Source organism: Dromaius novaehollandiae, chromosome 9 (assembly GCF_036370855.1).
Source record: "Dromaius novaehollandiae isolate bDroNov1 chromosome 9, bDroNov1.hap1, whole genome shotgun sequence".
NCBI classification, from domain to species: domain Eukaryota; kingdom Metazoa; phylum Chordata; class Aves; order Casuariiformes; family Dromaiidae; genus Dromaius; species Dromaius novaehollandiae.
Window position 1 is genome coordinate 20,476,630 of NC_088106.1, and position 21,052 is coordinate 20,497,681.

Here is a 21,052-nt window from a genome sequence, read left to right on the forward strand (position 1 = left end):
GGAGAGCTTGTAGTCACAGAAATACAGTAACTCTATCAATTGACCTGATGTAAATGAAAGATGGAACTATATCACAAGATTGCTGTGATTATTTAAGAGCTTTAGTGATGAAGGAATTGCACAAAAATAGGAAGAAGCAAATGTTTGAGAGAAGGGTATAAAGGAAAGGTACAAGATGTAAGGAAAAAATTCAGACAACACCAAGTATGGAAAGATCACAGGATCATCAAAGCAAACTACCCGAGATGAATTCTGGTGAGGTGAATAACTGTAGGACGAACACACAATCAGTTGTTTTCTCAGCTCAAATTTGCAGTTACCAGTTTTCATGAACTGAGGGAGACAAAAGGATGATGGTGTTGACTAAAAAAAGAAGTTTCATTCCAAGATTTATTAATACTGCTTGACATGGGGTGGGCAAGGCCTACTCTGGCATATTGTGGCCAGCTTTGACAAATTAGGGAAAACTCACTAGATAGTAAATAGAAGGATGGAGTTGAAAAGAAGCTCAAAGAAATTAGATTTGTTTTCTGTAGAAAAGAGAAGGCAATAGGGTACAACATATGGTATTAACCTTCCTGTATTCAAGTGTTATGCAGAGGATGTTGACTAGTAGCTCTTCCTACTTGTCATGCATAGGGCACTAAGTGTCTTATTTTGCAAAAATACAGATCAAACATTAGACAAACAAAGTTACTGGCCTTAAGTGTATTATCTTGTTTACTGGAGGTTTTTAGAAAATAGCTGAACTCACTTTTGTTAGGAACAGTCCGTGAATACTTACCCTTCCCCAGGCAGGATGGTCTTAGGGTCCCTGCTAGTCCTGCATTTTTACAATTTCTGTGACTGTTAGAACTCAGGGGTAGAACATTATCTATAGTAATAATGTCCATGTGTGATGATGCATTTTGGGACATCTTCAGTTTAAGTAGATTTTATAGAAAGGAATTAAAAATTTTAAAAGGTAACAAGTATTTTCGCTTCTACAAAGGGAAAGTCTTCATTAGCTTAAGCAGCAGTATATTCAATATACAACTGAGAGCGTACGTTACCTCCATGTCCATAACTTCACATTTCAGCATACTTTTGTTTGGTAACTTGTTTCTGTAATCTAAAATAAAAACAGGGTGAAAACTCAGCACTTTTCTTACGTGATCCCATAGGTAGAAGAGGAGCTGTTGGACCTGCTGGACCTATGGGAAGATCTCCTGATCATGCTCCTCCTGGTCTTCCGGGTGATCAAGGACCACCTGGTTTAGATGGCATCAGAGGTACTAAAAAACAAAAATATCAGATGTGAGCTCTGGTGCTGTTAGGAGTCACTGAGTTGTTGCCTGTGGAACAACATACAAAAGTGCATAGGGAGCAAAGAAACCAATCAGTACCTCTGTGAATACACAGAGGAGGAAACAGTGGTTAGATCACTGGATAAAGAATAAAACACCAATCTCCAGATTCAGTTTTCTGGCCTGTTCGGTGATTCTGTATAAGTTCCGTTGCTATAGCATAATCTTCATTTCCCCACAACAGTAATGGAAATAAGGTTACTGGTGTCCCTTTCTAGCAAGAAGGATAAAATGCATTGTCCAGGGTCTGTGTGGGCATTTTCTTCAGATTCCTCTTTACAGTTTTACCTGCAGTTGGTAGTAAACTCACAAAAAGCTGTCTGATCTAAATCCAGCCCCTGGGAGAGCTGAAGTTGCAACTCTTCTGTAAGCATTTATATAGACTGCACTTCCTCTGTTACAAGCAGAACTTGCCAAGGGATCCAGTCAGTTCCTTTAGACCCTGGTCCAAACTGAGCTCTCTCAGTTGTTCTGACCTTTTTACCTTAGGTAATTATCTGACTCTTTCCTTGCCTAGTCAAAAGACTTGGTTTCTATTGGGAAATAGGGGATGGAGATTGGAAGGGTCAACACCACTATAATAGACATGGAGGAACAGTGTTTCAATGCAGGTAACATTGACTTGCTGCTTTCTCCTTGCACAGAATCTATGTGGTTTTGGGAGCTATTCCCCTGATTTCCTTCTTAACAGTGCCTTGGAGAAAGACTAAGGCTTATATTGCCAAAAACATGCAAGAGCTGTACCACGTCCCAGTGAAAAAAATCAGTGGAACATGGCTATTTTTAGATGTTTATGCTTTGCGCATTTATTCAGAATAAAATGCTTTTACTGTAGGCCAGCCAGGGAATCCTGGCCCTCCTGGAGAGACTGTCTTTGTGCGAGGAGATCCAGGTGATGTCGGTATTCAAGGGGCACCTGGGATTCCTGGGCAGCGAGGGCAACAAGGAGCCAAAGGTCTGCCAGGGAACCAAGGAAGAAGAGGCCCAAAGGGTATGATATGAAGTTTTTAACTGGCTCATGCACTTACGCTGATATAAGCCAGGCCCTATGCAACTGAGCTGTGCACACAGGGGACTGCCGTTGGCAAGTCTGCTGTAGCCAGATGGAAAGGGCGAGCTGGACATTTCATAGTCCTGCCCTCTTATCTACAGATAAGTTAGGGCTGCGGGAGAAGGGCCAGATTCACACGTACTGTTTCCAGCAACTTGTTGGAAGACTCCCCCACCAACCTGAGATTCTGAAGCAGTGAGCTTCTGAATCTGCCAGATAAAACAAAACATGGCTCTGTCTGCAGAGATCTTGAGAAACCATGGAAGCTGCAGATGCATATGAAGTAACAGAGAGTCTCATGTCCACCATATAAACAGCTGTGGGCTTTCAACAGATTCCTTAGTTTGAAAGCAGGGATCTAAATTCTATGCTTCCTCCACAGATGGTAGAGAAGATGTATCTACACAAATCCTTCCCATTCTCTACAACAGGAAAAGCTGTAAATTTTAATTAAGCTCAAGAGCAGGCAGAGGAGAGAAGAGAAAAGGTCTTCTCTCTCATTGTCTTTCTGTGAAGACAACAGAGTTGAGCAGTCTCAAATATTTTGTGTTACTCAAGCAGCCAGTCTGTCTTATTTGTATGTTCATCTTGGAATATGATCACATGTAATTGCACAGCTGTTTTCTTTCCAGGTCCTATGGGAATCCCTGGCCCACATGGCCCACCTGGTGCTACAGGACAACCAGGAGACCAAGGTTTTCAAGGAAAACCTGGTCCAAAAGGTCCTTCAGGTACTTCTGAACCTGTTGCTGTTTGTCACTCAGCTATAACTGTGATCTTTGTATTCATATATAAAATATTCTTACTTACATTTACTTGGATATAGAAAATTTAAACAACCTCAGAAAAAAATGTAAATTGATTTCTCATATGAGCTGAGTAAAAATTTCTAAACTTTTTTTTTAATTGATATTACCTCATGCAAGTGATTTTAGTTCTCATTCCATTCTTTTTTTATAATTTACATGCCTGAAACTTATTCCTGCCTGCACCACGATGGCTGCAATATGCTTTCAATTTTTCAAATCTTTCAGGTTTCATAGGTAAGTTGATGTTTATTGACTACTGTTTTCATCTCTGCTTCCTTCTGTTTAGATGCACTCTATTCTAATTAGAAGGTCGTCTTAGCTAGGCTGCTAGGAATAGTATACTGCCACAACAGTGCAATTCTAACAGATTTTTCACATAAATACCTAGCACTTCCAAGCAGAGCAATATCAGAATGATGCTACATGAGAAGGCTCATAGTAAGATGTCACTTAGTTATAATTCTGTCCAGAGACATGTAAAATACTTTTGTTTCAAATTATTTATCACTCTGGAGTATTTTGTTTTCACTTGTCACAGCAGACACTATCTAGCCAAAAACCTATCTAAAGCTTGAATCCTACACAGGATTAGTACAGACACTTAACTCTTAGTGTGATTACACTGACCTGATTTTGCTTTTGTTCCAAAATGCAAATAGCCAATAACTCTTAGTAACTTATAATACATAAAATGTGGCCCCCCCGCCTTTTTTTTTTTTTTTTTTTTTTTTTTTTTTTTTAAAGTGAGCATTCTGGTATAGAACAGCTAGCAACCTTCCTTTTGCCTGCTCATTTAGGGTTTTCAAGATTCAGCCACAGTGCAGATGAAGTACTGTAAATATGAACACGTGCTAAAGTGTTGGAGCTGAAGTTGGATAGACTTTAGACTTTAACTGTCATCAGTTTTGGGCACGTTAATACAGAATAGAGACAATGCACACTAAACATTTGAAAAATGCAAACTAGCATACACTTATGAACACATGCTTGCCATCCTGTTAAATGCTGTTCTTAAAGACTGAGAGTAAAGTTAAAAACAGTGAGACCCAATCGTTCAAGTTTTTAAAATACTTCACTTAAAATATACACTTGAATACCAAAATCAACTAACTGTTGTGTTGATTTTTCTCCTGGGAGCTATTACCCAACTTTTTGTCTGATTTGTTTCCTATTACACATTCCAGGTGACCCTGGTGAACCAGGAAAAATAGATGACTCATGCCCTGCAATCCCAGGGCCTCCTGGAGAAACAGGACAAAGAGGAGATGATGGTTCTATAGGATTACCAGGGCCAATAGGTCACCCTGGACCCCAAGGTAAGCTCATGTTTTGAAAGTCTGGATGTCTATTTTAGCCTTGCAGACAAGGTATTGGAAAGGGTTGGCGTGTCAGAGACCCTTCTCCGTGTTTTATTCTGTCTGTTCTCCTTAAGCATTTATTAACAGTCTCCAGAAACATACAGTGGCTGTTCAATGCCGAGGATGATTGATCACAGTGTGGCTGAACCAGGCTACTTGAGGCTGCCTGCACTACATTCCCTTTTCCCAGACAAGGGCAGGCAAAAGCATCATATACTGTTGAGACAAACTTCATCAAATGTTATTTTTCCTTTTTACTAGCAAAAGAAAATGCAATGCCTCAAACCTCCTCCTCTATGGTTTGGTACTAACTGGTGGTTTGGCCCAGGCAGGGTATATTTGGAGGATGTTAAAAACCTACATGCTTTAAAATTTAGCAATAATGTTTCAAAAAGCTGTGCTAACCTAAGTCCTGAAAGGCCACTGAAGTCAAGAGAGGCAGATATGATAGCACTTTTTTTCCTCTTAAACCAAGAGAAAAAGGGTTATAACAAAAGAAAACTGGCCAAAGAGATCTTAAAAAGAAGCTAAGACTCTCACAACTGAAACATTCTTCTGATATATACAAAAAGATGACAACAAAAAAACAAGGGGTGATGCAGGTACTGATGACTCCAACAGAACAACTGTCTTCACAGAAATGTAGCAGAAGTGTTTTCAGTTTAGATAGTGGAATCCCTCCGGTGCCTTCAGACATTTATTGTTTAGGAAACCCAGATTTGTTGTGGTAGCTACGCTGGACATCCAATATCTCCAGAGAGAAAACCCATCATGTTCTCCCAGGAGAATACCTGCAGGGTTCATTGCTCTCATGGAAGTGAACACAAGGCAGTTTTCAGTGAACTATTTAGTTTTATTTGGCTTAATTTTAATTGATTTGTGAACTAAAAGTTGTCTCTGGAGTTGAAATGGTGTGTTTCCCCTGTATACATCCTTAAATAGTTTCTGTAAAACCTGGCAGTACAGTGATACATACTCATACTGGTTTGACAAAAGAAACACTTAATGATGCTTTTTCTTTCATTAACACAGCAGAATCTAATCTTGTCCCTGCTGGGGAAGCTACACAGACAGATGAGACAACTGGAGATTTTACTGGCAAAAGTGAAGTTTATTACTGAAACTTCCATATACTTGAACTTTGGCAAAATAACTATGCAACAAACATTGAAAAGCTGTTAAAGTGTTTTGACTGTTTTAGATTTTCTTGATTAACTTAAAAAGTAATAAGAGGAAATTCTCCATGTTGTGAGACAGCTTTTCAAAAAATACTTAAGTCTGAAGGCTAAACAATTGGTATAGTTTGCAATGAATAAAGCACACACCATTTATGAGAACCAACTCAGGTACAAGAGACATGTTCAGCTGAAAATTTTCTTTCACCAGAAAAGGAAAACCACTGCCAAATGCAATAATATCTGACAAGTGGAACTTGATATTCAATTCAGGTATTTTAAAATGTAGCCAGTGGACAGGACTATTGCTGTCTATGGCCTGTATAGCATATCTGCTAGTGTATAAAAAATCTATTATATACACACACACACACACACACACATATACATATATATATATATATATATATATATATATATATATATATATATATATATATATATATTTTAAAAAAAAGGTGAGGCCATTGAGAGCCTAAGATTTGTTTGTCCTTCCCCACTGGATGTAATCCAATTCAGTAGTCCCTCTCTGTTCTGTAAAGAACTATTACATACATTACTTCACAGGAAGGTCAGTATATGTTTAAAGGCTTTGCTGAATTGGGCCCTAAAAGATGAAGGCTTGCCATAGGATGAGTCATAACTCATTACATGGGTGTAGATACTGATAGCATCTCTGCAAGAGGATTGCATGATAATATTTGTCAGAGGTTTGATCTCAATTTTAAATTCCACAAGTTCCTTACAGAGGACAAAATCTTACCAGCAGTTGCTCTGTTATCACACTCCTGCCTCTGAACTACCACTGCAGTCACAACAAAAGAGAATAAGCTACAAAGCAAATTCCCAACAGAAAACAGTTCTACACCTTTCTGTTCCTTAAGCGTCATTTCTTGGTGGTTCAGTTCTGCTAACTGGCCCATTGCATGCTGTGTATGTTTGGACAATGTATAACCATTAAATGCAGCCATAGGAAGGAAAAGTGCCTGCTTTATATTTATCTAGGAAGAAAAGGTGAAGAAGGGTCATGTGGCCTGCCAGGTCAAGATGGCTCACCTGGGCCACCTGGACCTCCAGGTGACCAAGGGAATATAGGAGAACAAGGATACATTGGGCCACAAGGTAAGAATGGCTGTTTTTTCCTGCCTGTTTACCACTGTGGGATGGGATAAGCAGATACTGTGATTTCTTCATTTTGAAAATAAACTTACCGATGCTTTTCGGTAGTGGTGGCTCCAATTCAGAAAACCTTCAAGGAACTCAACAAGAGTTGCTGCTCTCAACAAGCTCAAACAAAAGCAGTGGAATAGACTGACAAGGGGACTGTATTTGTGATAGCTAAACCAGAGTTTAGCAGGAGAGGGGAGCCAACAAGACCAGGGAGATGGGAGTTTGTTTACTCATCAGTGCTGTTCATGCAGCAACCCAGTCACGTGACTCTGAGGGGAGATGTGTGAGATGATGTACAGGCCATGTTTTCTCTCTGCTTCCCCCATTTACCTCAGTTTTCCACCCCAATTCACTCTCTGGCCTGAGGTATCTACCACTTCTTTTTCCCCTTCAGCTCAAGCACTGGTAGTGACACTTGTGAATGATAACACGTCAAAAGGCCCCAGCTTAAGGAAAATCTCAACATACATTATTAACCAGAAAACCAATCAAGCATACATGTTTAGACACTGTATATCAATAGGTATGCATTTCTAAGTCATGGCTAATGATTCAACTGTCTGTGAGTAATTAAAATTGTATTTCAGCTGTGACTGCTGTTTAATAAATTATTAATTTAATAAATATGTGAAGAAAGGGCATCAACTGTTACTTCAGGGATTCAAGTCCAGACAGCAAAGTCATGCTAGTGAGCAAATCCATAAAATTATTGCCCCCCTAAGTTCATTTCTTCATGGGCAAATATCCACGCAGCACAGGACAGAGGCAAGACTAGAAACACCAACTGTCAAAGCATTCAGCAGCAATTTACTTCAATTCTCTCCGATAACAAGGATAATGTGAGTCTTCTGCTCCCTTTACTGCCCATATGAAGTTGTATTATATTCAGTCAGGAACCCCTTACTGAACACTAAAATAGAGTAAAAGATAAAAGCTCCCACTGGTTAAGTGTTCATGCAAGCAAAATTGTTTTACCTTTTCTTCTACGTATAAGGTCCACCTGGCCAGACTGGTATCCCAGGACCACCAGGCCCTCAAATTAGATCTGCAAGTGGATTCTTGCTTGTTCTTCACAGTCAGTCAGACAGAGAACCACTCTGTCCACAGGGAATGCCAAAATTATGGACTGGCTATAGTCTGTTGTACCTGGAAGGACAAGAGAAAGCTCATAATCAAGATCTTGGTATGTATTGCACTACATGGTAGTCACTCTCCAGTTAAGATCTAATGTGATGTGCTCTATATACAATAAAAGACAAGTCCAATGGAGCACACTTTTAAGAATCATCATCAGTTACTTATTTTCTACAGACTCCATACTAATTTCCAAGATTTCTTATTATACTGATTATAACGAACATGGTTATGTTGCCCTATTACGTGACCGATTATGCTGCTGTATTTGAATGAAAAAAATATTTCTACATGTGAGTAATTTTGAAGAGATGTTAGAGATGAGTGGTTTGTTTTGAATCTCTCCTGGATGATCTGTTCCTTTTTACTGTCAACTTGGGAAAAATAGCTGGTTAAGTTAGGTGGTTATAGTTAGATAGTGTAAATAAATTTTACAAGTAAAATTAGCCATTACATGTATAGCAGAATCATGTGCTTTTGATAGTCAGAAGCTAATATTTTTTGGACAAGATAGACAAAATTCTCCCAAAGACAGGTCTGTTTGGGTGTCTTGGGCCACTTGTACCAGTCTTAACTAAAGTTAACTGTCTAAATAAGTGGCCTGACCTGCAGCCTTAAAAACTGAGTGGCTGCAATTTGCATGGAAGAAATTTCTTTAATTTTTGTCATCTTTTTAGGCAGGAGGCAGCAAAGTCCCTTAGGAGGAAAGATCAAGGAGCTAATAAGCTGAATGAAAAAGAAGTATTTAAAAGTACTTACTAAAAGGAATAAAAATAGATATTTTTAGTACACCAGTGTTAGTTTGAAATGTTTTCACTATTATGTGTTTGGCATTCCCCAGGATAGCCACAGTTGGTAACACAGTGCCTTATAATAACAGTGAAAATAAGAGCCAAATAAAATAAAATCCTTGTTCCCTATGACCAAAATGTGTTCTTTTTTGCAGGCCTTTTCCTTACTCAGGCTACTCTAGATGCTTTCTTATTACTGGAATGGAATATTATCTGTGATAAGCAAAACTGTCTTTTTATATAGGAGTGTTATATGTCTTCACAGCAGACAGTAAGGTTTGAGGGCATTACAGAAATAATACATCAAGCACAAAGTTCAAGGCAGAATATGTTTTCAGTGATTATTATGTTAACTAAAAGGTCATCATGAAACTGTTCTAAACTCAATTCTGGGAGAACTTGAATCTGACGTATGCACTAGTCACTTCTTAATTCCTGCTAATGTCTGGCGGATGAGAATTTTGCAGGATAGGCTCTGTGAAATCTCTCAATCCTTTTACTTCACTTTGAGAGTCTGTGAAACCAGGAAGGCAACAACCTAGAAGGCAACAGAACGGCTACTGAGATTTCATCTTAATTCATTGGTAGCAATAGCTTGTCATACTTCACAAAAATTATCTATTTTATCAATGTTGGCATTTGGTTTCTCACTCCTCCTAGTGAGTTTGTAAATAGCTTATCTCCTTTTTAAATCAGCTGCCACCTCTTGCCTAATTTATTTTTCAGTGTTGTCACAGTTAAGAAATTTGTTATCATAACTGTTTCCCACGGTGACAAACTACATCATGTTTAAATACTGGATTGTGACATCCTGAAGTGTTACTGGTCAAAGGAAGATACTGATTAGTAAAAAACAAGTTTCTTTTTACAATATTATTAGTCATTTTGGTAAAAAAGATGATGGGAGATTTAAGATTTGTGAATTATGTGGCATCTGTTAAGCCATACAGTTTTGCAAAAACATTGCCCAAAATACTGCTTTGAACTTACCTGAAAAAAAGTGGAATAATTTTCATCATTTGTTATGATTTTCAGGTCTGGCAGGATCTTGTCTTCCTATATTTAATACTATGCCCTTTGCTTATTGTAATATCAACCAAGTTTGTTACTACGCCAGTCGAAATGATAAGTCTTACTGGTTGTCAAGTGCTGCTCCTTTACCAATGATGCCACTCTCTGAAGAAGAAATACAACCATATATAAGCAGATGTGCTGTATGTGAGGCCCCAGCCCAAGCTGTAGCAGTTCATAGCCAAGATCAGTCAATTCCTCCCTGCCCACTGAACTGGAGAAGTCTTTGGATAGGATATTCTTTTTTGATGGTAAGAGTCTGTGCACATGAGCATCCATATAGAAGTTTCTTGCATACAGCTTTTGCATTTTAAAGGTTCACAGATTTTAGCTCTGAAAAATAAACTGCAGCACCTAGCAAACATTACAAAATAAAATCCACCAAAAAAAGAATCAATTTGAAGTTACAGAGCCCATCTGTAGCTGTATATACTGAAGTCATTGCCCTAAGTTACACGATTCTTAAAATTAATAAGATTTTGCTTGCTTGTTGTTAATAAAAAATGGAATTTTCATGCGCAGAGATGCATTTTGAGGAATTAAAGGTCCTTGTCTTTTTAATGCTGTCCTCTAGTCACATCTGAAGCAAGTTTAGATAACAACATCATTTAGCATCCACCTAGATTACTCCTTGCTTCAGTCTGATAAATACAAAGAAAATAAGTGAGCTGGTTCTAGACTTTTTAAAATAGATATTAAGATTATTTATTAAGGTTATTGAGATTAAATTATTAAAGAAGTACTGAAGCTTTTCTCCAAAAGAAGTTTACTCCAATCTGTGATCACCAAAAATAGCACAGTTAGAAGGAATTACAGCCCCAAAATGCGTATTGCCATCCTTTACCTATTTTTCATATGCAGTTATCAAGTTCTTTTTTTGTTCTTTCCAGCATACTGGATCTGGTGATCAGGGAGGTGGACAGTCTCTTATGTCACCTGGAAGTTGCCTAGAAGACTTCAGATCTGCACCATTCATTGAATGCCAGGGTCAGCGGGGAACATGTCAGTTTTTTGCTAATGAATACAGTTTCTGGCTAATAACAGTGATGCCTGAATTGCAGTTTGCATCAGCACCTCTGTCAGGAACTCTCAAAGAAGGACAAGAGCAGAGGAAAAAAATCAGTAGATGTCAGGTGTGCCTGAAGCACGGCTAACAGAACAAATCTGAGCAGCTCGAATGAGACTTGCATAGGGAAGAGCAGCATGCTAGAGGTTTAAACATGATTTGATATTGGAATACGTTTGAAAGTCTACAGTTCTGTTGTTTTTGTTTGTATTGATATGTAGGACTGAAAGATGCATCTATTGAATTTTATCCACCCCTGTACACATATCTACAGATAGGAAAATCTAGTGTAAACAACGCAAGACCAAAAAAATGAAACTGTCACACTGGAATTCACTACTGTAATATACAGGCAACAGGGAGAGTTTGGAGGCTTGAATTAAGTTGTTCTGGAATACCAGGGAAAACATACCTGATTATGCAAGACAACACATTTCCTGCTACAAGGAGCATTTAGAACAGGAGGAGTATGTGTATTTATATGGCATATTATAAATAACTACTCTCTAAAAAAAAGAATAAATACGGATGTGCAAGTATACAGTGCCTTCACAGAATAGCTGGGGTTGGCAGGGACCTCTGGAGATCATCTGGTCCAACATCCCTGCTCAAGGAGGGACAGCTAAAGCAGGTTGTCCAGGACCGTGTCCAGTCAAGATGTGAGTATCTCTAAGGATGGAGACTCTGCAACAACCTGCTCCGGGGTTCAAACAGCCTCACAATGAAAAAATGTTTTCTAACCCTCAGATGGAGTTTCCTGTATATCAATTTGCACCTGTTGTCTGTCATCCTGCCACTTGGCATCTGTGAGGAGACTCCAGCTCAGTCTTCTTTACTCCCTCCTGTCAGGCTTTTATAAATATTAACAAGAGCCCTTCTGTGCCTTCTCTTCTCCAGGCTAAACAGTCCCAGCTCTTTCAGCCTTTCCTCATATGAGAGATGCTCCAGTCCTTTAATCATTTGTGTGGCCCTTCACTGGACTCATTCCAGTAGCTCCACATCTCTCTTGTACTGGGGAGCCCAGTGCTGGACACAGCACTCCAGATGGGGCCTCACCAGCGCTGAGCAGAGGGGAAGGGTCACTTCCTTGACCTGCTTGCAATGCTCTTCCTAGTGCAGCCCAAGATACTGTTGGCCACCTTTGCCAAAGGGCACATTGCTGGCTCACGTTCAACTTGGTGTCCATCAGAAACCCCAGTTCCTTCTCTGTGGAGCTGCTTTCCAGATGGTCGTCCCCCAGCATGTGTTAGTGCTGCATAGGTTTGTTCCTTCCTAGGGGCAGAACTTCGCACTTCCCCTTGTTCAAACTTCATGAGGATAACATGAGTCTTCAACTTCCTCTCTGCCTATTTCTCCAGCCTGTTAAGGTCCCTCTGAATAGCAGCACAACCAACTGGTGCATCAGCCACTCCTCCCAGTTTTGTATCATCTGCGAACTTGCTGAGGGTGCATTTGGTCGCATCATCCAGCTCATTAATGAGGAAGTTAAATAGTATTTGCCCCAGTATCAACACCTTGGGGACATCACTAGCAACTGGCCTCCAGCTGGACTTCCTGCTGCTGATCACAACCCTCTGAGCTGGACAGTTCAGCCAGTTTTCAGTCCACTTCACTGTCCATTTATCTAGCCTCAGCTTGTCTATGAGGATGTTACGAGAGACAGTGTAAAAAGCCTTACTAAAGTAGAGATAAAAGTCTTAAAGCACTATAGCTTAATTTCCCAAGCTAAAGAAACTTGCCCACTCTGTTTCTGTGGGATGGGGAAAAATGTAATTTTACTGAGAACACATGCTTACACATAATAAAAACAATCAAGATCCAAGTCTGTTTTACCATTGCAGTACAGAACCAAACTGGGAAAGAACTGTTAATTGGGCTTTCATAAGAACAAAAAGAAAGATGCAAAACTATTTAGGAGCAGATTGTTATGTAAGAAAATAAAATTAATTGAGATAATGAGGCCTTAAAAAGCTGTATTTATATTTGCAATTAATTTTTCAGAGCGGTTAAATTAAATTAAGCTCCAATCCAAAGCAGTTGCTAATGTTAGGTAAAAAGAAATAGTAGCATGGTGATAAAACGGGTGAATTCATCTGCATGATGCATAAAAGAGGTTTTTGAACAATCACATAACCCTGAAGCAAATAAATTTTGTTCATTTTTGTTTATTTGTAAATACACCACAAAAGGAAGGTGAACCTTCACCTTTCAGTGCCTTATGGAGTCATGGCTCTGGAGGTAATTTTTATTATTGAAAGTGTTTATTGTTAAAAGGTTTATAAGCTAAAGCACTACTTTTTGAAAAAGCTGAACACATCTGTACATCATTCAGCTATAAAAGAACAAAAATAGTACATGTGCATTTGAATCACCGTGAAACTACTGAAAAACACTGATCGCAGATTGAGAATTCATTGTGTGCAGAAGGACCACAAATGCTCTTTTTATTCCTTAAATAAGGGATATTTTACTAGAATAGAATAAAATGTTTCTCCAGCACTTTCGTGTTCACAAAAAGAGGTCTACTAGCGAAGCGATTTCCAAGCAGACCAAGAACCACATCCGAAAGTCCTAATTCAAAGAAAACTCCCTGTAAAGATACCATGAGTACAACAGGCTGATCAGTCAATTTAAAAGCTAGATCCAGAGACTCAAAAAGCAGGAAAGAAAGATATTCCAATCTCAGCTAGAGGAAAACAGGGCAGAGGGTAATTCCATTTGAGTGTAAACACATCAGACTGCCTCACTTCTTTCTGACAGAACTGACCCAACCATGCTGATCTGCTCTGCTAACATGGTGGTCAACTCTCCTGCTCTCCCAGCTGGAGAACAGTTAAGAGCCCTTATGGTAATGAAGAGCCCAGCGTATCCTTGGGGCATATCAGGGCCCCTGCCTGTCTCCAGCAGTTCCCTTGCTGGTGCCAGCTGCCCACGCCTGCAGGGCACGTCAGTCACCACACTGCTCAGCAATCTCCCCAGCGTGCTCTTTCCTTCGTATCTGGCATGTCACACAGTTTTTCAGGAGGGATTAATGTCTGTGTGAAAGAACTTAATCCCGTCTTGCCCCAGACAGCATCCTACATGCACAAGAGACTGTGGCCTTCTGGTCATGGAGAGTTTTGAGTTAGTAAAAAGATCTTAACTCTCCAAGGTGCAGAACATATTCCTGTGAGAAGAAAGCAGCATGTAAAGGGGAGCACCATACCTTAATTAGCTACTCCTTAAGCTGTGCAAAATGCAGTTCCAAAAAGGCCACAGCTGATACTTTCTGAAACACAATTGGCTTCAGCTTATATTCGGTAGAAGTTGGATACTCCTTTTTCTTTTCTTCAGGTGACATCCTGTTTCCTCAATGGATTTTGAGAATTCCTCGTTAAGGTCTCATAAATGACATTTTCCTAATAGTGCTCGCCAGCTTCTCTGTTATAACTTGCAGTCTCTTTTCAGGTTTAGGTTGCAGGCAGGACAGTTGCTCTTCTGAGAATATTTACAGTGTCTAAAACAGCAATGTTGAGGCTCTTAGAACTAACCGCATTATGGGCACTTAGGTAAATAATAATGAAGTCCTTATAGACTCTGTCACTAAGAACTTTGTCTCAGTAAGACAAATTAAAGACAAATAAGATTGAATAAAATGGGATTTTGGAGTTGAATTTTATTCATTTAACAAGTGCACAGAAAAATCTTAAAATACCCATGAAAATCAACAAAGAAACAAAGATCTAATAATCTAAAGCCACTTCTTGGGACTGTATCATCTTACACTTGCTTTTAAATATGATGTAAAACAATCATGTTTTTCTGTTATTTTGATGCACAGTTTTTGCAACTGTGTCAGGAATGGTTTACTATGGTTCATAAAAACATACTCCATAGGAGATATTTTTAGGCTATCATTGATAGCTTGGAATATGTAATAGATACGTAAGTTCCTGTTTCACACTTCAGCTGAATCTGTCAAAAACATTGCACTAATTCAAAAAGAAGTTGTAGGTAAATTGCTTAATATTATAAAGCAAGTAAGACAGAACAAATTATAAAGCAACATGTGTTTTAATTCTGTAATCTCTTGTCCAGTGACTTTAAGCAGAAAATAATTAGGTAAGTTATTCATATGGGACATAATTATGAAATTGTGTGTAAGAAAGAATAGTTGAACTGCGTGTAAGAATTAAAATACTCCTAACGGCAGTGGCCTTCTGCAAGTCCTTATAGTCCAGGTAACCTGTACTATTGCATTCAAGAGCTCTAGACCTTGTGCAAGCCTAGTAGAGAAGTGAATTTTATCCTATACAGCAGGCAGATTATTAACAGCAACATAGAAAAATATGCTGGCTACACTGTGAGGTCATTGACATTAAAACAGTTCTGGATGAACTACCCTGGAGTTAAATTCAGAGCCTAAGATTTACAGTGAGGAAAGTCTCCTTCCGATCACCCTGGCAAACGATGGCATCTGTGTGCCTATGAAGCAGAGGAGATGCCTGCCTCTAACTCATGGCAAATCCTCAGGTCAGTTGTTATATTCTCCCTCCTTCACATCTCTCCCCATCAGGATTTCTGGAGGATAACAGTGAAAGGAAAATGCTGCATAGCCTAAGCTGAGCTGCTGTTAAAAATGTGGCCATTTTTGCTTCATTTGCAATTCTTCGTAAGAAAAGGAAAAAAACATACAGGCCTAATACTGAAAATGCATTTCATCTACTGGTATATAGAAAGCATGTCAAAAGGGAGAGACTAAAGCAAAACTAAAAATGTGCATCTGTCACTCATTTTACAACGGTGCTGTGCTGTAGAAAGTGATATTCTTTAAATTCATTTGTTTAAAGTAAAATTTCTCTATTTAAAGTCCAGAATTCACGTGCTAACAACAGACACCAGAATGAGGTACCAGGAAAGATGCTTAAACTCCAGACAGAAAAAGGGTTTTGCTGGGGCCCATTGCTCCTGCGAGCAAACCCAAATGCAACTCCCTGCGAAGGACGGGCACCTGCCATGGGCCAGCCCGACTTCTGACTGCCCCCTGCTCCTCTCCTGCCATCCCATCGGGAACATCACGTGCGTGGGACTTGTCAGACTCCTTAACAGAAGAGTCCAATGTCACATTTCTGTGCACATGCTGCTGTTTATGGGCGTCACAGATAGCCAGGTTACAGGAATCTATGTTGCTGGAGGGGGCCTTCTGAGGCATTTTATTTTATTCCTTTGAAAAGGCGTAATTACATCATCAAAATCTGCAAAAAAGAATGGCATGTCAAAAGTAAAAATCAAATGAAAAACAGCACATGGAATAAGCAACAGGATTCCCATACACTGTTTTATTTCAATACAAAATGTGCCTGTAGCGGCCTTTTCTATTTGGGAAAGGATTCCAAAGGATTGGGACTGAAGTCCCAAACCTGGGAAAACAAAACAAAAAAAAAAACCCTCATCAGGTGCATGCTTACAGAGTCCTGTTGAAATCAGTAGTTTAACTACAGATGTGTGAAAGTGCCAGTGAGATGCCAGAATCTGATCTTGGGGACAAGGCTGATGTGGACCAGGAGTGGCCACTGGGGCACAAATGTCCTCCCTCCTGCGAAAACCTGCTGAGAGAGTTGACTGGCAAATGACAGCAGCAGCAGATTAAGCTTCGTCAGCCTGCCAGTCAGAGGGAATGCAGTAATAGAGGAATAGTCTCAGATCAGAAAACTGCTCAAGGACTCATTCTGAGACTTGCATTATTATGCGCAACAAATATAAACAAAACCCTTCTGGGAGCTGTTTCAGGAGAAACCCTTAACCAGAGCAACTCTTTCCTACTTTGGCCGGTTCATAACCACCAGAGAAACACAAAAAAATGCACTAGCCAGTCAAACAATGCAGCAAGACCTCTGTAGTCCATACAATTTCTGCCTGTATTTAAGGCAAATTTGAAAAAAGTAACTCAACATGAGTGGTGCAATTTAATGGGCATGCCTCTCATCCGTCAACCCAAGCTTTAGTTCATTTGTCTGAAAAAAAAAATCCCCTAAAGTTTTTGAGCGTAGTATTATACTTGAGGAAGAACTGAGTTTGATTCAACATCGTGCCTTCCTCACTCAATAAACAGCTAAGCATTGCCAGTCTACAGCGACTATGCAGGATCTCTAGTGCAGCATGTAAGACCACATCAACCCTGATCAGTTCTTGAAGTATTGCCAAGATCCAAATTCAGGCAACAAACTACCTCCACATGGGTGATTTCCTTTCTGCTGTTCCAGACTGACCAGTGTAAGCGACATCACGTTACAGACCGAAGCCTGGCCCCCTAAAGTCTTATGGAAGCAATCCTTAAATAACTTTTAATTGAATTCAGTATGTCATACTTCAAAAAGGGCTGCAGATATGAGGGCTTCTGTTTTAATGCTTTACATGCCCTCTAGAATCGACTGAGCAAGAAAGAAAAAATATTCGAGTCCAACAGGGAGACCAATCAACTGAAGAAGTAAGGGGGAAAGGGCTGTTTGCAACTGAAAGGACTGCACAAATGCAAGTGCTGAGGAGCAGCCGCCGGACAAGGACAGAGCTGACCTGCTTTGACTCTGGGAGGATAAAACTTTCTGACCACAATTTCTCTGATAAAAACTTTCACGAGATGCAGCCATTACTTCATGTAAATGGGAATCTACTTCATGATTGGATCTTATTTCAACAATTAGCATTTTAAAAAAAGGCCTAACTTCAGCAGTTCTGCCCACCTTATCCAGCTGGAAAACTAGCCAGTTGGAAGAAAGATCACCACCACCGCTCAAACGGATATTACCCTGCATTTGTACTTCAACTTTCCCCTTTTCTAACCATTTCATCTAGATGCACTAGAAGTTATTAGAAGTTCAATTAGAGGTGCTATTTGATAAGAAAAGTTTAAAGTACAAAACAGCTCCGTAAGTACCATTTTGGAATTAGTATATTAAACAAACATGATTCCTCAATAGAGATAGCCTTCAACATCTAAAACACCTCGCAGCAAGCCTCACCTTCTCAGCCACCACACACTGCTTGACTACTTCTCTAAAGGAGACAGGCTGAAGCATCAAGGTATTTGAAATTCTACATTTTTAATGTTTCCACAGATGTGGTGAACCAGAAATGCAAAACACTGCAGACAGAAAATGCTAACTAATGTCTGAAGGAAGAAATACATAGCAAGGTACCATACTAATAAATGTAAATTGTCTAAGGCAGGGCTGCAAAGCAGAGAACAACCATTGTGTACTACTTCTTAGTAGTTCACAGAAAGATTTGGAATAAAGTGCTTCAGCCCCAAAACTCCAGCATGTTCAGCTTGGTAAAACAAAGTTCCACTATGCAGAAAAGCAAGATCTTTTCCATGCACTCATTACAAAGATCAGTCCTGTATCACACAGATGCTGTATGTGCCACTTACACAGTTTTGCATGAGGAAGACAGATGTTTCTTTTCATTAAAGAGGAGATTAAAACTTCTCACAGGTAGAAAGCAATTAAATTCTGGTAGGAATTGTAGCAATCTACATTACAAATGGCTACTCTGAGGCAGCTGCAGCTGTAGTTCATTAAACTTCTGCATACTGTATTTTAAAAATGCTAAGTTAGTACTTTCCAATGCTTTAATTTTATTGTGCTTAAACATTTAAAATGCATGTAAAAAGTGAAATATGTGCAGTACGTGGTACCAATATTATATAACTTTTGGCCATAAAAAGAGTTCATTATATCTCTGCGTATATAATGTGTGCTTCCTGATGATGAAGTGCAGAAACAGAAATTTTTACATACTCTGCCTAAAGAAATGTTTTATCATTACAGCATGTTTGAAATGAAATGCATCAATGATCATTTACCCTCTGCCCTACTGGTTTCAATTACACAATCCAGTTAAAAAAATGTATTTCTATATGTTAACAGCTCCATCTGTATTTCAGGTCTGTAGACACATGTAGCAGTGAAAAAGGTACAAATAAGGTATTCTTAATACAGTAAAAAGACTCGGCTCAAAATAGCAGCTAACCTATTATGTTGACTCCTCCAATAGACATATTGTAATATACACATGGCCGTAATATCCCTGGCCCCAGTACAGGAAAGCATGCGTGTTTACATAAGCATATACTTAAGTGCTGTTTTGAACAACAGAAGTTTTCCAGAATCAAGGCCACTCTGACGTAAACACGTTTTTGTTGATTTTTCTTTTCTTTTCTTTTTCTTTTTTTAATGCTGGACAGAATGAGAGGGGGAAGTTTGACCCTTGCACACCAACTATTTCAAAATTTCTATTGGAAGTTGCTGAATTACATTTCATACCAATGCAAATGAAAGGACTCTTACTGACACCAGTTGAATTACATTGTTTAAATTGTGGTTGAATTTGGCTCCTTAAAAACATGGTCAACCTGTTCTTTAGCCAACAGAATACACAACAGCATCCTCAGGTGCAGAACAGTACATGTACACTTAGTTTAAAAAACAATTAAAAGAAGAATAGTCAAAAAAAGATCATTTCATACTCATTCGTATTGTACAGGTTTAAGGGACATTCCTTAATTTCTTACATGGCCAAGGAAAACACTACAGCAGTTGCTGGATCCACAGAGGTGCACCACCCACCCATAGCTCTTAAATGGTTCCTGTGAAGAGTTGAGGAATTCAGTGAAGAACTGAACCCAGCCCTCTCCCCTACAGCAAGAGCGAGTAAACCGTAGATGTTCAACAGCCCATAACAGGCCGTCGTCTAACCTGCTCTTAAAAGACTAACGGAGGAAATTCCAGAACATCCTTAACCTATTTCAAGGGTTCATTATCTACTTGGGTTAAAACCCTTTGCTTATATTTGTTTTGCTGCAAGTAAGGCCAGTTTCTTCCCGTCAATGGACAACAGATGAACTTAGTACTGCTCTCATGTAGCAGCAGACTGCTATCCTATCTCTAAACATCTGTTTTTTTACTAATGGAAAGTAACCCAATTCCTTTACTTTGAGCATGCATATAAGTGGGGAAAAAATATCCAAGCTATTCAAATTTGCACGGCAAACTGTCTTTCTCCAATTTTCTTAGCCGCTGAAAAAGTAACTGGATATGAGTAAATATCACAAGATATAGACCCTCAAAAGATTAATTTTCCTTTAGAGCCATCTCTACAACTAAAAGCTGAAAACAGTCAATATTTGCTTACCCTCTAAAATCTCATAACAAGCAAGACAAATTACCATTCAGATTTTTTTTAAATGTAGAATAAAGCAGAAAATGCTTAAATAATCAAAGGTGAATACATTAGTGCAGCCTCAGGGCAACAATTATTTGTATTCTGCTTTTATGTGCCAATTTACTCTGCTGTCACGATAAATGCACAGTTACCATAGCAACTCCCACAGCAGGTACTTAGACTGTCATGGAAATACTATTCACATTCTTAAATGAGCAACAAATGTTCATGGCACTTAAAAAAAAAAAGGGGGGGGGGAGGGGTTTCTAAGGAAAATGTGTTCTGTGAAAAACAGCTTCTCTTCACATCAGGTTCTTCCCACAATTTTAACCAAAAGCATCACCTAAAACTCAGTGAAATGGGGAACGGAAAGGGGGGACAAAGCGGGGACAAAGGGGGAAAAGAGCTTGACTTCAACAGGCTTTGGCCTTCTCTGTGTGTTGGACATTGTTAGTGCAACTACAGCAGTTTAACTGTAGGGAACAATTAGCACCATACAACGAAACCATAAAGTTATTCTGTTCTTCACCTCCGCACACTCCTTTCAGGAGCCACAGTGCATAAGCATTACTATCTGTTAGCCAGCTGCTTTTGGTTCAAGTGTGATTTACACTTTACCATTTGGAGTGTGTGTGTGTGTGTGTACACATATAAGTATATATAAAAAATATATAGTTATGATTCACTGATCATGGAGTCAGAAGGGTTTAAATAAACTGCAACACCCATTCCCTGTTGCATCACAAAAACAGAGAAGCCAAACAGTTGTACTTACCCTATTTTTCAAAGTCCTTCAGTTCAAGTTTCACTCGGGCTTACTGCGCGATCTTCGGGCACAGCACACCTATTAAGTTTCACAGCCGAGATGTAAGCAAGAGGC

General features: G+C 39.2%; 1 protein-coding gene across 4 annotated transcripts in view; it reads left to right on the forward strand.

The window, feature by feature from the left end:
• The window catches only part of COL4A4 (collagen type IV alpha 4 chain), a 77,300-nt gene extending 65,790 nt beyond the window's left edge, over positions 1 to 11,510 (forward strand). For 2 of the 4 annotated variants that reach the window (XM_064516896.1, XM_064516897.1), the window contains 9 exons: positions 1,164 to 1,271; positions 2,182 to 2,337; positions 3,030 to 3,128; positions 3,432 to 3,440; positions 4,391 to 4,522; positions 6,745 to 6,861; positions 7,904 to 8,092; positions 9,870 to 10,156; positions 10,796 to 11,510. In XM_064516896.1, the coding sequence (XP_064372966.1) occupies positions 1,164 to 1,271; positions 2,182 to 2,337; positions 3,030 to 3,128; positions 3,432 to 3,440; positions 4,391 to 4,522; positions 6,745 to 6,861; positions 7,904 to 8,092; positions 9,870 to 10,156; positions 10,796 to 11,059 (1,361 nt within the window). In that variant the 3' untranslated portion in view covers positions 11,060 to 11,510. The remainder of the gene's footprint in view (positions 1 to 1,163; positions 1,272 to 2,181; positions 2,338 to 3,029; positions 3,129 to 3,431; positions 3,441 to 4,390; positions 4,523 to 6,744; positions 6,862 to 7,903; positions 8,093 to 9,869; positions 10,157 to 10,795) is intronic. The other 2 variants (XM_064516898.1, XM_064516899.1) reach the window with 2 other exon arrangements.
• Positions 11,511 to 21,052: the final 9,542 nt, after the last annotated feature.